Source organism: Mytilus trossulus, chromosome 5 (genome assembly GCF_036588685.1).
Source record: "Mytilus trossulus isolate FHL-02 chromosome 5, PNRI_Mtr1.1.1.hap1, whole genome shotgun sequence".
Taxonomy (NCBI): Eukaryota; Metazoa; Mollusca; class Bivalvia; order Mytilida; family Mytilidae; genus Mytilus; species Mytilus trossulus.
Window position 1 is genome coordinate 32,138,983 of NC_086377.1, and position 12,012 is coordinate 32,150,994.

Consider the following 12,012-nt stretch of genomic DNA (forward strand, 5'->3'; position numbering starts at 1 on the left):
TGTAAACTTATTCTCTAACACAATTCATACTTTTTCAGGTATCGATGTTGCTGGCATGGGTAGTCAAATGATCAGAGGTATGTCCATTTCGATTATTATCCATCCACTCTACCAACAAAACAAAATCTCTGTTCTCAAAACTTAATTCAAGATTTTGAAGTGATCATTGCTTTGTTAAATTGAACCCTCACAGACAATTATTCGATTATAACTCATCTCCTTACCAACAAAACAAAATCAATGTACTCAAAATTAACTCAAGATTTTGAAGTGGTCATTGCTATGTTAATTTAAACCCACATAGACAATTATTCGATTATAACTCATCCCCCCACCAACGAAACAAAATCTATGTACTCAAAATTTAACTCAAGATTTTGAAGTGATCATTGCTCTGTTTTTTCAAACCCACATAGACAATTATTCGTATAAACCAGATCCATATTAAGCTGACATTTTCCCAGTTAATACAACACGATTTTTTGGTTAGATTAAATGTGGTGTGATATTCATATGCTTAGATTTTGATTGCGTATTGTAATAGAACGTAAATGTACTTTTATTTGTTTTGTTTTTTTGTTTATATAAAGAGTTAACGAAACTACTGCAATAATAAGTAAGTCGTGTCCTGCTAACAATAAAATCCAGGATATATATTTAAGTTACGCATGTGTAGATAAACATGGTTTGATATTTATTTCACAGATGTTCAGCCACAACAATCATCACAGTCCAACAACGGAATGCAAGGATTTGTTGGTAAGACAAAATGTCTTTTAAAATCTTTTTATAGCTCAATTACAATAATCTTGTATTATGAATTCTTGTTTAAGCATTCTCATTTCTATTTTTCTATCAAAGTTGATGTATCTATGTACAGTAAATTCATAAATTATTGCGATGTTTTTATTATTCCGATTACTGCTACTGGAATAGTGTCGCAAAAATATAAACGAACTTTTATGATATATGATGTGTATGAAGCGTATTTCTGTTATCGTATTAACTGTTCTGAAATTTTAGTAAAATTATGAAACTACATCAATTGTAGATCCAAGAAAAGCATATTCCCGTCAAATTAAATTGAACGCGAACCTTAGCTGATTTTTTAATGCTCACCAATGCAAATTTTTTGACATGTCTTAAACAACGTGCATTTAAGTTTATCGTTGAAATAAAACGTCAGATAACGAAATGAAAAGTACATGTTGTCCTGTAAAACAAAATGTCATTTTAAATAAAGTAAATTGTTTTATTCACTTTGTATTCTAACAATTCATGTACTGCTATTTGTTTCAGGATCCTTATCAGCTGAACAGAGAAACGCTTTATTAGCTATGTTAGGTAAACTACTTAGTTCTTTTTATAATGATTGGTTTTGACATGGAAAATTCTGCAAACAAGTATCTTGATTCTAATTTTAAGACACATTTATTTCCGGATTTATTTGTATGCTGAATGGCAAATCCTCGCCAATCATTTGATTATCAATGTATATATTTACTAAGCTTCATACTGATAATTACGTTACACAAAAAAAGTCATACTGTATACATTATTACCCTAACAAAGTTAACACTTCTTGTTTGATTTGTCAAATGTTAAAAAACAAATTAAATAGATAGCATGACAATGCGGTATGAGCTTTGCTCATTGTTGAAGGCCTACGTTGACCTATAATTGTAAATTTCTGTGTTATTTTGGTCTTTTGAGGAGAGTTCTCTCATTGACAATCATACCACATCTTCTTTTCTTATATACATCTCTAATATGATGTTTTATAATCGTATATTATTAAAAAAAACACAGTATTAAAAAAAACTATGTTTCGTTATAACTATCTAAAGCAGACTAATATCGTAAATGTCTCTTGCGATTAACTGCTACATTTGAAGAAAGATTTATTGTTTAAATCATAATCAGACAAACATGAGATTACATTTAAACGTTACCGAACAAACACCACTTATCTAATACATATTACAGAGGTTTTAAGTATTCGTTCTAAAAACTTATCATACGATAGCTATATAAAGGCAACAGTCGTAAACCGCTGTTCAAAAGTCATACATCGATTGAGAGAAAACAATCTCGGGTAAATGCCATATTGGTTATTAAAAAAACAAAAACAAGCAAATCAACTTCCATTACTCTCCTAAGTTTTAAAACAGTTAATATCTAATTCTAATATTATAGGAGCACCACCAGCGACAACAACACCACAACCAACACAACCACCAGCTCCGACGCCAGATATGAGTGCTCTGAAAATGAAAATGATGCAAAGCTTACTGAGTAAGATTATTTTTGTTTGTTTACTAGTATATGTTAAAAATGGAAAAAAAAATGAAGTCCTTTATTGGTACTATTCTGTAACTTAACGGATGTGCAGACATTTGAAATACTAGCTTTTATTCAAATTTGTATCAAAATATGTAAGCCTGGACATACTTGCTATGTTTATATTTGCATGTATTATATTTCCTTTGCAAAATCGAATTAATAAATCACTTGTTGACATTATATGTCTACAGTTATTGTAGTATACTTAAAAGAAATTTTGTTTTGTATACTAGTAATATAACTGTCAAAATCATATCAAAGATACCAGCCTTATAATTTGTTTGACCATACGTGGATTCTATGAGGCAGTTTGAGATTTATACACGTATATATGTAAGATCAACTCTAACTTACAAGACGAATTTTACCACACATCAATATACGGAGTCTGTTTGGCTAATGTGACGTTGACATGATGCATAAATGAATTTTTCTAAAAATCTATATACATTTTTGAAAGGTTTTTTTTTCTCTTTATTTCATCATTTTATACCTGTAACTTGATGTGTACAACTGATATATATTTTTTATATTCGGGAGCCCCACAGGATACTCCTACTTTTAAATATGAACAACGTCTCTTGTATATGAAATTCTCGTTAAATGTATCTGTTTGTATGCGACAGATTGTCTGCTTTTCATTAAATATCACTTAAATATTTAGTAGGCTAGTTTAACGTCATTAAACTTGACAACTAATATATTAAGTTTGAAGGTACGTCACTTCAAGTTTTTGTAACGAATATAGGTGGTCTTTACAACAGCAACTTAAGTTAGGATAAAAAAAATCTAAAAATATGTTATTGACCTCCCCCGGTTTGTGAGAAATTTTCTTATTTTTCTTTGGTTATAAATATCTTCATATGTTTCAATACTTATTGTTATCTTAATAGATATAGGAAGATGTGGTGTGAGTTATGTTAATATAAAGAACATCGCAATGTTGCTCTGTCCAAAATTTATTAAAGGCACAGACAGTCCTAACCATATTTTGTTTTCTTTTTTTGTCTTTGAATTCTATTACTTTTAATAATTATTTTTCATATACGTTCAGTCTTCTTTTGTCTTGTTCGTATTTCTTTATATTAATGTCACACATACATGTACCTTAAGTTTATAAGGAATAAATACAACGGATATATACTTCTCAAGATAAATATTCTCTTTATAAACACTTTACTACTACAAATTGTCGTCATATTCGCAGTGACGTTTTAAGTTGAAAACATTGTTTTACAGTTAAAGAAACGGATATACATTCTTTTTGAATGTCTATGTTTCAGATAGTCGCAGATCTCCAATAGACCCAATGCAAGCAATGCTAGGTACTCGCTTTGCCACCATGCTTTTGTATGATGCATTTTAAATTCCACCATTTGTTTTTGTTCCACATCTTAACATTTCATTGAGTTGTACACAACACTATTCAGACATTTTATTATTTTATAATATACATGCTTCATGCAAAGCTAATGTAAAACATATCCAAGAGAGTGATGAATGTCAATAATGTTTTTATATGTTATCATTATATATTCGGAGCTTTTTTCTATGTTTTATAATATAGCTAATAACGTGCCAATTATATTTGCTTTAACATCAATAGGTTTTATGTAAAAAAAAGCCTAAATATGGAAATACATTATTTTAATGATGTATCGTAAATTCCAGCTTTAACTTTGTTGTTCCATAACTTAAGCTTTCTTTGAGTAGCACAGTGGACATTTCCAACCATTTATCAATTGATCATACAAGCTTGAAGCTGTGCTGATTTAAGATCAAAATGGGGGGGGGGGGGTAGATGTCATTGCTTTATATTTCATAATATTTCGTTTTTGCATATGTTTTGAAAGCCTGAATATGGATTTTTTTTATAATATTATATCATCTTTTGTCGTAAAATGTATATGATTCTTTTCTAGATTTTAAGTTAAAAAAGTGTTTTACTGATTGATTCAGTTGTACTTTGTGCTAGAAAGATTATGAAAATTAATTGTGAAATGAGTATAATAGATACTAAGTCTCATTTGTTTACGCTAGCCAAGAAACTCATCAGTCATTTAAGAGTAGAAAGAAAGTACATTATGCAAAAGCAAATTTGGTATCACGTTTCGCACCATACAGTTTCGACAAGTAAGGCGAAGTCCTTCAATTATACCATAAGTACACGATTTATGTCAGTTAAAGATGAATTTTCTTATACCTATATGTATTACTTTTTGTCTTAACCGAAGGAAACAAAAATGTATCTTTAAACAAAACTAATAAGTAATTTGTTTCATTTCAGCAGCAGCCATGGGTCAAGGTGGTAAGTTGTTGTCTCAATATTTTTTTATTTTCATTTCAATGGTTACTAATTTATTTTGGATTTGACTTGACTTTTGATTGGCTGAAGATGTTTTTGTATAATATATGCGGGTTATTAAGTGTGAACCACATTTTTGATTTTATTTCTTCATAGACTTACAAACAATATGCAATCTTTCCTTAAATCCTTCGAGTCAAAAGAAATCAAAACACGTAATACAATTATCTATATACAAAGCATGGTAATAAACTCATTTTATCCAATAGAATCCCTACTGGAAGAGTCGACGGTATTATAATCTGCAGTTAAGGTGGTACCTAACACATTTACTAAAATTAATTTTGCTTGTTTAATTTTCTTAATATTTTTACAATGTATTTACTTGAACCCTTTGACAAAAATATAAAAAATTCAAAAAAATTGAACCAACCGTTTAATCAGAAAACTTACACTGGTTATTTGACAAACACTTATGTTGATTATTGAGAAGCTTGATATTCCCTTAGGAACACAACGTCATTAAAACGTTCTGATGACTTTACAGAGTTATCTCCCTGTAGTGTTAGGTACCACCCTAAGCATACATCAACAATACGAGATCCTGAAAAATGTCTTGACGCAGTAAAATAAATGCGAATAAAACGACGGTTCTGGTATCTGGGGATCTTAATTTGAGACGATATTTGCTTTACTAAATGTCTGTACACATTTTTCATGTTTTTTTTTCATTATGAGGATTACAGCACAAATAAACACTGGAGAAATCCGTGGTCAATTGATTTTTCTTTTTTGTAAAGAATACATCGTACCCACATTATAGGTGTATCTTATAGTGTTTTTAAGTTACTTATCATTTGTCAAAAGGAACACAGACATTTCATTTTATTGATAACTCTATATAAACATGTGATTTATTTTGTAGGAGGAGGAATGGGAAATATGGGCGGTATGAATGGAATGAATGGCATGGGAGGTATGGGCGGTATGGGCGGCATGGGCGGTATGGGAGGAATGGACATGGCTGCACTCATGGGTAAGTTATATTGATAGTTGATATCTACGTTGAATTATGGATAATCGTTGATCATCTCAACGAGATTGATTTTTCGCTTGAGTCGGTACGGCGAAAGTTCGAAAAACAATTGAGGTGAGATGACCATGATAAATTGTTGATCGCTATTTCACCTATGACGACGTTGTTAATTTTATTGACAACGGTATTTTATTGACAACAGCACGTGTGCCTTTAGTTTCTTGCCATAATTGATCATATCGGTCTATTGTGCTGAAGAGGGACATTATCAGTCTTGTAGGTTTTGCCACCGATTTTTTTTTATACTGGATTAAAAACTTAATATCACCATGAAAACAAACCAAGGAAAAATAATAAAGTAAAAGAAAAAAAAGAAAAAAAAATCAAAACATTCGAATGTCTACAAACACAAATATACAATATATGTTATCTTACAATAAAACAATATGCTTTATTTTAAAAACTCTCCGTCACATTGACATGTGAAACAAGAGGTAAATACATACAAAATACAATTACACACAATCAACCAAACAACAAGTCGCTCTTAGGTGTCAAGGAACCGTGCTTCAATCAGTGTTGAATGTTTAAAGTTAAAATTAGAATTCAGGACGTCTATATTTGGTATACAGTATTTAGAAGAAAATGAAACGACTGCCTGGATCGGAATTGTGTAAACAGTTAAGATGACATAATCATACCACATCTTCTTTTTTTTATATAATAATGTGGTAAATTCCTATAAATGAACACAATTAAAAGGAGTCAGCGACTCGATCTAGTATAGAATCTGTTTATATTACACCCAGTCCTGGTATGTTTGAATTTTTGTTCAACACTATAAAGTTTAAAATATATTGTCCATTACATTTTTTATAATATTTCCATTTTATTTTACAGAGATGATGGGTGGAGGATCAACAGATCCTGGAGGTAGGTTTTTTTTAAATAAATATATTGAATACTCATGGTACACAGCTTCGTTTACATGTGTACGTGTGTAGTTATATCATCACAGTAATTAAAACGTACCATTTGGTCTTTGATTGTGAGTTGTCTTATTAGCAATCGTATAACTGATTGTTACTCTAGATGATTTAATTGTACAAGTGAGAGGTTTAGCTAGCTATTAAACTAGGTTTAATTCACCATCTACTACATTTGGCAATCATATCACTTTTCTGATCGTTACTCTAGGTGATTTAGTTATTGTTTAGAGATAAATGCAAGATTATTTATTTTTCATTCATTCTTGTATATCTGTAAATGAAGGTAAATACGGGTTACGGAAATTTTTATGACGAGAACATTAATAGTGACAATTTGAATGGGAAAAAAATATGAAACGTTGATGCATAATTAATACGTTTAAATAGAACATTCTAGTCAATTTCACGCTAGGTAACATGGCATTAATGACACAGCTAATGGCTCCCATGATGAATGAGAACATGGCTGAACAAAAGGGTATGAGATTCATAGTCAAACTGTTATACATGATAACGATATTCATATTTGATAGCTTTTTTTAAACTGAAAATTCACAGAAAATTTCCACAATATTGTTTTATAAAAACGGTCTTATAATTAAGCCCCTTCTATTTATTTCTGTATTAACTTAGTATGTCTATCTCGTTAATTCATGTAAACATTAAACTTATTTAGATCCGGTATCAGAAAGAAAACTAATTTAATCACAGTGTTAATTTTTTTTATATTAACATATATTTCGGAAAAATTGCAGGGCAATACTAATTTATGTAAATGATAACTACTAACTTTAATGGCTTAAAGAATTCAATTGGCATTTAATATTTGAGCATTCTTTAAAAACCAAAAACACATACATAAAACATAAGTAGAGGCAGATTACTCGAAGAAATTATCGTCTTTTTAATTTTAAGTTGGAACATACATACATATGTACATTGCAATTTTGGCAATTGATTGCCATCACCTATCAAGTTATTCAACATTCAACATATTTATAAACATGATTAAGCGGATATAGATATAATTACTGCAAAGAGAGAAGATGTCATCTCTATAAAAATTACGACCTACATATTACGTCAAGAGTACCATACGTTAGAATTTAAACTAAATTGTTTCGCTCCTAGAAAACCTCATGTACAGTCTTTTTAATAAAGCTAGCAGTATGGTATCGATATTAATTAAGTATATATCTGTTGGTTTGCCTGCTCATATATAGTATACATATATCAACATATTAAAAGTATATGGACGAAGAACTGAAATTACTATTCTGCTGTTTATGAATCCGAAATATCTGAACATACAACCTAAGATTCAAAGATACTTAAACTTTACGTTATATATGTCTTGTTTCTGAATGTTACTGATATTAATTTATTGCTCGAAAAATACGAATATGGCTTGCATTACTATATTTTTTGTTCAAAATGTATTTACTGGTGTAGCGTATTTGGTATGTTTGTGGTATTTGACGATTATGAATTGTGAATTGCTATGCATTTTATATATCATTTGAGATTTGTCAATAGAAATTCGACTGACAATCCAGTCTCCTTCTATCTGTCGTCTTTTTGTTTCGGTCTGGGTTTTTTCAGTCTATCTAAGTTCTATTTTTTTTGTCTATATAAATGAAATTAAAACAAAATTAAATGAATCAAAGCTGTCTTGAGTTATTAACACATTTTGTAATGAAATAATAAAATTTTGCTTAATTATCACCTTATATTTCTGTCAAATGCAGATCTGAGAATGATATAACATATATTTGCAGCCAACAGCAGAATATGATTCTACATTATCTTTATTTATCAACAATGTTTGTGCCTTGTTTGTACTTTATCGTTAGTTTGAATGATCAATTTCCAACGTTATCATCCATAATAGATAAGGGAAAAAGAAAAGATGTCATCGTCAATAAGTGCAAAACGTGCCTTGCAGACAAAAAGATAATTATAGTTTGACAGAATGAAGGGTTTTATTACTTAAGTTCCCAAATTCGCCTTTAAGTATATCCTGTTGCATGATCATTTATACTGGCATGCTTTTATGCATTTCTTATCATATCAACAACATGGTTGTTTTGTTCGTGAATCATAAATGCTGATGTAAACACGATGTTTGATTTGAATATAATTTTATTTATATTTTGGTGTCTAGTCATACAATAGTGAATGTAAAGTTAAAGATTCACATGTTGTTACGTTTGCCATACCAATGATGGAAACTTAATCCTTTCTTTGTAATGCATATAAATGTTAAATTCAAATAGTTTAAAGTTTTATTACGATTTATATTCTTTTCTACCCCTAATTATTCTATGTTATGTCATGTGTACTATGTTTGTCTGTTTGTCTTTTTCATTTTTAGCTATGGCGTTGTCAGTTATTTTCGATTTATGAGTTTCACTGTCTCTCTTTTCTATAGTGTGCAACATTAAATATGTCTTTGGCTGTTTTTAGAACAAATGACAAGTACTAGATTTGGTGGAAGAATGGGAAGTGCAGGTCTTGGTGGAAGAGGAAGAGGTTTTGGACGTGGGGGACGTGGAGGTGGAGGCGGAGGCGGAGGCGGAGGCAGAGGTGGACTCGGAGGTGGACTCACAGGAGAAAATTCCCAAAGAGGTAAAATTGATTTCAAAATATATTGACTGTAAACATTTTTAATTTATTTATTTTTTAGTTTAAATCCTTATAACCGAGTTTTAACTCTTAATACTATAGTAAATAGTTTATTTATTTTTTAAGGATTATAGTGTTTTTCAAAATTGAAAATGTAACCTTCAAATAAGTTACTGTTTTTTCTTCTCTCAATAGTCTGTTCAAATCAAGGACCAGTGCCAGAAACTGTTTTATTGGATATGTTAATATATGTCAAAGAAATATTGTAAAGGTACTAAGATTGTATTGAGTTCTGAATGCTTATCGATCTGTGTCTATAGTTATTTTCATTGTACTAGTCAGATTTGGATCATATACAAGGAGAAGTCTTTTATTTGACTCTAACGAATTCAAAAACGAGTTGACTTTTTGGCATATGCCATTTTAACAACAACATGAATCTGATGTGAAATTTTTGAAACTTTTTGAAAGGACAACAAATACCTTTTGGGAATATCTATTAATTTTTATATGTGTCCAATATGCATGTGTTCATATATTAGACAATCTTACAAACCTTAAACAAACCAAATTGTATTAATAACAAACAAGAGGTATAGAATGTATTGATTTGTGCAAAGCAGGAAATACCGAAATACTTTTTAAGTAACGGCCCATTTGTTGCCAATGATTTCTATATTTGTTATAATAGCAGTGAAACCTGGATAAACCAAAAATTTGTACAGCCAACATATTCTTAAGCACCGTCATACCAACTGTATGTATTTTGAACCTTGCAAAACCGAACAACGGCCAAAACGAACAAATTCGTAAATCTCACAGAAGTCTATTACAGGTTTCACTATATATACAATTTTAATCAAACTATTATGATTGCAGATCCAATGATGCAAAGAATGTTACTCGAGAGACAGCTGAGAAGCCGTAAGTGGAATTTGAAAACACATATATAATGTATTACACAAAACAATCTGAAATACACTGATAACTGATTTATATAGTGGTTTTTTTACTGATGTTGTGTTTATTAACCTTAATCTGCGATTTGTAAGTTGTTGTATATAATAAGAGGAACATTATTTACGGAACATGTACTCGTGTCGTTGGCATTGGTTGCTGGTTCCCTCAAAGTGCTGATTATTCTCCATGGCAAACTTGTTTACTCTGAAAGATCCTGATGTAGAATATACTTAGATGTTAGAGCAAAATATTAAGGGGTCATGGTTTTCATAGAAAGTCGCGTCTTTGTTTTTTAATCGGGTAGTACCTTAATGTGATGAATGGAAGTTCAGCGTCTTATTTACGAATATTACTACAAGATCATCTCAAGAAATAGATAACAGTGTTTCATGTATTTGTCTTTGTGTTATTATGGGTTTTTATTTGGTCGTATACATCTTCAAGAAGGAATCTTGGCCCACACCGAACAGAGCGCTCAAAAGGCTAAAAAATTAATAAGTTAAAGACCATTTGAACGGGAAAACCAACGGTTAAATTTATATTAAAAACCGAGAAACGAGAAACACTTATGAACCACACCAACAAACAACAATGAAGTCTTACATTTGAATTTGAAAGTTTGCTTTGAAGTTAGGTATTTTTTTTATATACTTCTTTGCTAAACAATAAACCAGTTAATACGAAAAGCGAAAAATTCTGGAGTACAGAAAAGAGCTTTTCTCTCTTACCATGATAACATCAATAATTTCTAAAGTAACTTTAAATTGTTACAATCTGTCCAATCTTTTTGTCTTGTTTTCTAATAAGAAATATTTTCTAATTATTTAGAGAGACCTGGTTACGACCCTGGAGAAGGACCAGAAGCTAGTGGTAACATATTTTATAAGATTACAAATATTACAACTATTACAATTGTCGATCTTAACAATAACATCAAAACATGAACTAGTTTACTAATGATGTACTTATACAAATTATAGATTATAAAAGATAGACAGAAATTTGTTTCTCTCAAAAAAATTGTGTTCTGTTGTATTAGTAAATAAGCTGTGTTACAATTATAGAAGAGCTATATTACAGCTTATTTTTCTGATCAAGGTTAATACATTATCCATTACGGCTTCATATAACATCTCACTATTGAAATGATTTTAGATAATTTGTTTTCAGGATTATTGATGGCTGGTAGGTCTATTGGCATGTGCTAAATCGAGGACAAAAGATAAACTTTATATTTAACGACAGTCAAAATTATCTAAACAGATCATGCAAAGAAAAAGAAAAACAATTGTGACTGCTTTTTGTTTCTGTTAGAAAAATGTGTTGTTTATATTTCGTTTTTAAAAAGTAATTACTTCTTTTGTCTTTTTAGCTCACCTGTCCCGAAGGGACAAGTGAGCTTATGCCATCACTTGGCGTCCGTCGTCGTCCGTCGTCTGTCGTCGTCTGTCGTCGTCGTCTGTCGTCGTAAACTATTTCAAGAATCTTCTCCTCTGAAACTACTGGGCCAAATACTTTCAAACTTTAACTGAATGTTCCTTAGGGTATCTAGTTTGTAAATTATAAAACCAAAGCATTTAGAGCAAATCTGACATGGGGTAATATTATTTATCAGGTCAAGATCTATCTGCCCTGAAATGTTCAGATGAATCAGACAACCTGTTGTTGGGTTGCTGCCCCTGAATTGATAATTTTAAGGAAATTTTGCCGTTTTTGGTTATTATCTTGAATATTATTATAGATAGAGATAAACT

At 30.4% G+C, this 12,012-nt stretch overlaps 1 protein-coding gene across 6 annotated transcripts in view; it reads left to right on the forward strand.

Moving 5' to 3' along the window:
* LOC134718763 (uncharacterized) overlaps positions 1 to 12,012 on the forward strand; it is a 44,270-nt gene that overhangs the window by 9,538 nt on the left and 22,720 nt on the right. For 5 of the 6 annotated variants that reach the window (XM_063581460.1, XM_063581454.1, XM_063581455.1 and 2 more), the window contains exons 3-14: positions 39 to 77; positions 706 to 759; positions 1,300 to 1,344; positions 2,197 to 2,295; positions 4,631 to 4,652; positions 5,572 to 5,684; positions 6,585 to 6,617; positions 7,086 to 7,151; positions 9,140 to 9,301; positions 10,178 to 10,222; positions 11,087 to 11,128; positions 11,414 to 11,443. In XM_063581460.1, coding sequence (XP_063437530.1) covers positions 39 to 77; positions 706 to 759; positions 1,300 to 1,344; positions 2,197 to 2,295; positions 4,631 to 4,652; positions 5,572 to 5,684; positions 6,585 to 6,617; positions 7,086 to 7,151; positions 9,140 to 9,301; positions 10,178 to 10,222; positions 11,087 to 11,128; positions 11,414 to 11,443 — 750 coding nt within the window. The remainder of the gene's footprint in view (positions 1 to 38; positions 78 to 705; positions 760 to 1,299; positions 1,345 to 2,196; positions 2,296 to 4,630; positions 4,653 to 5,571; positions 5,685 to 6,584; positions 6,618 to 7,085; positions 7,152 to 9,139; positions 9,302 to 10,177; positions 10,223 to 11,086; positions 11,129 to 11,413; positions 11,444 to 12,012) is intronic. The other variant, XM_063581453.1, reaches the window with a different exon arrangement.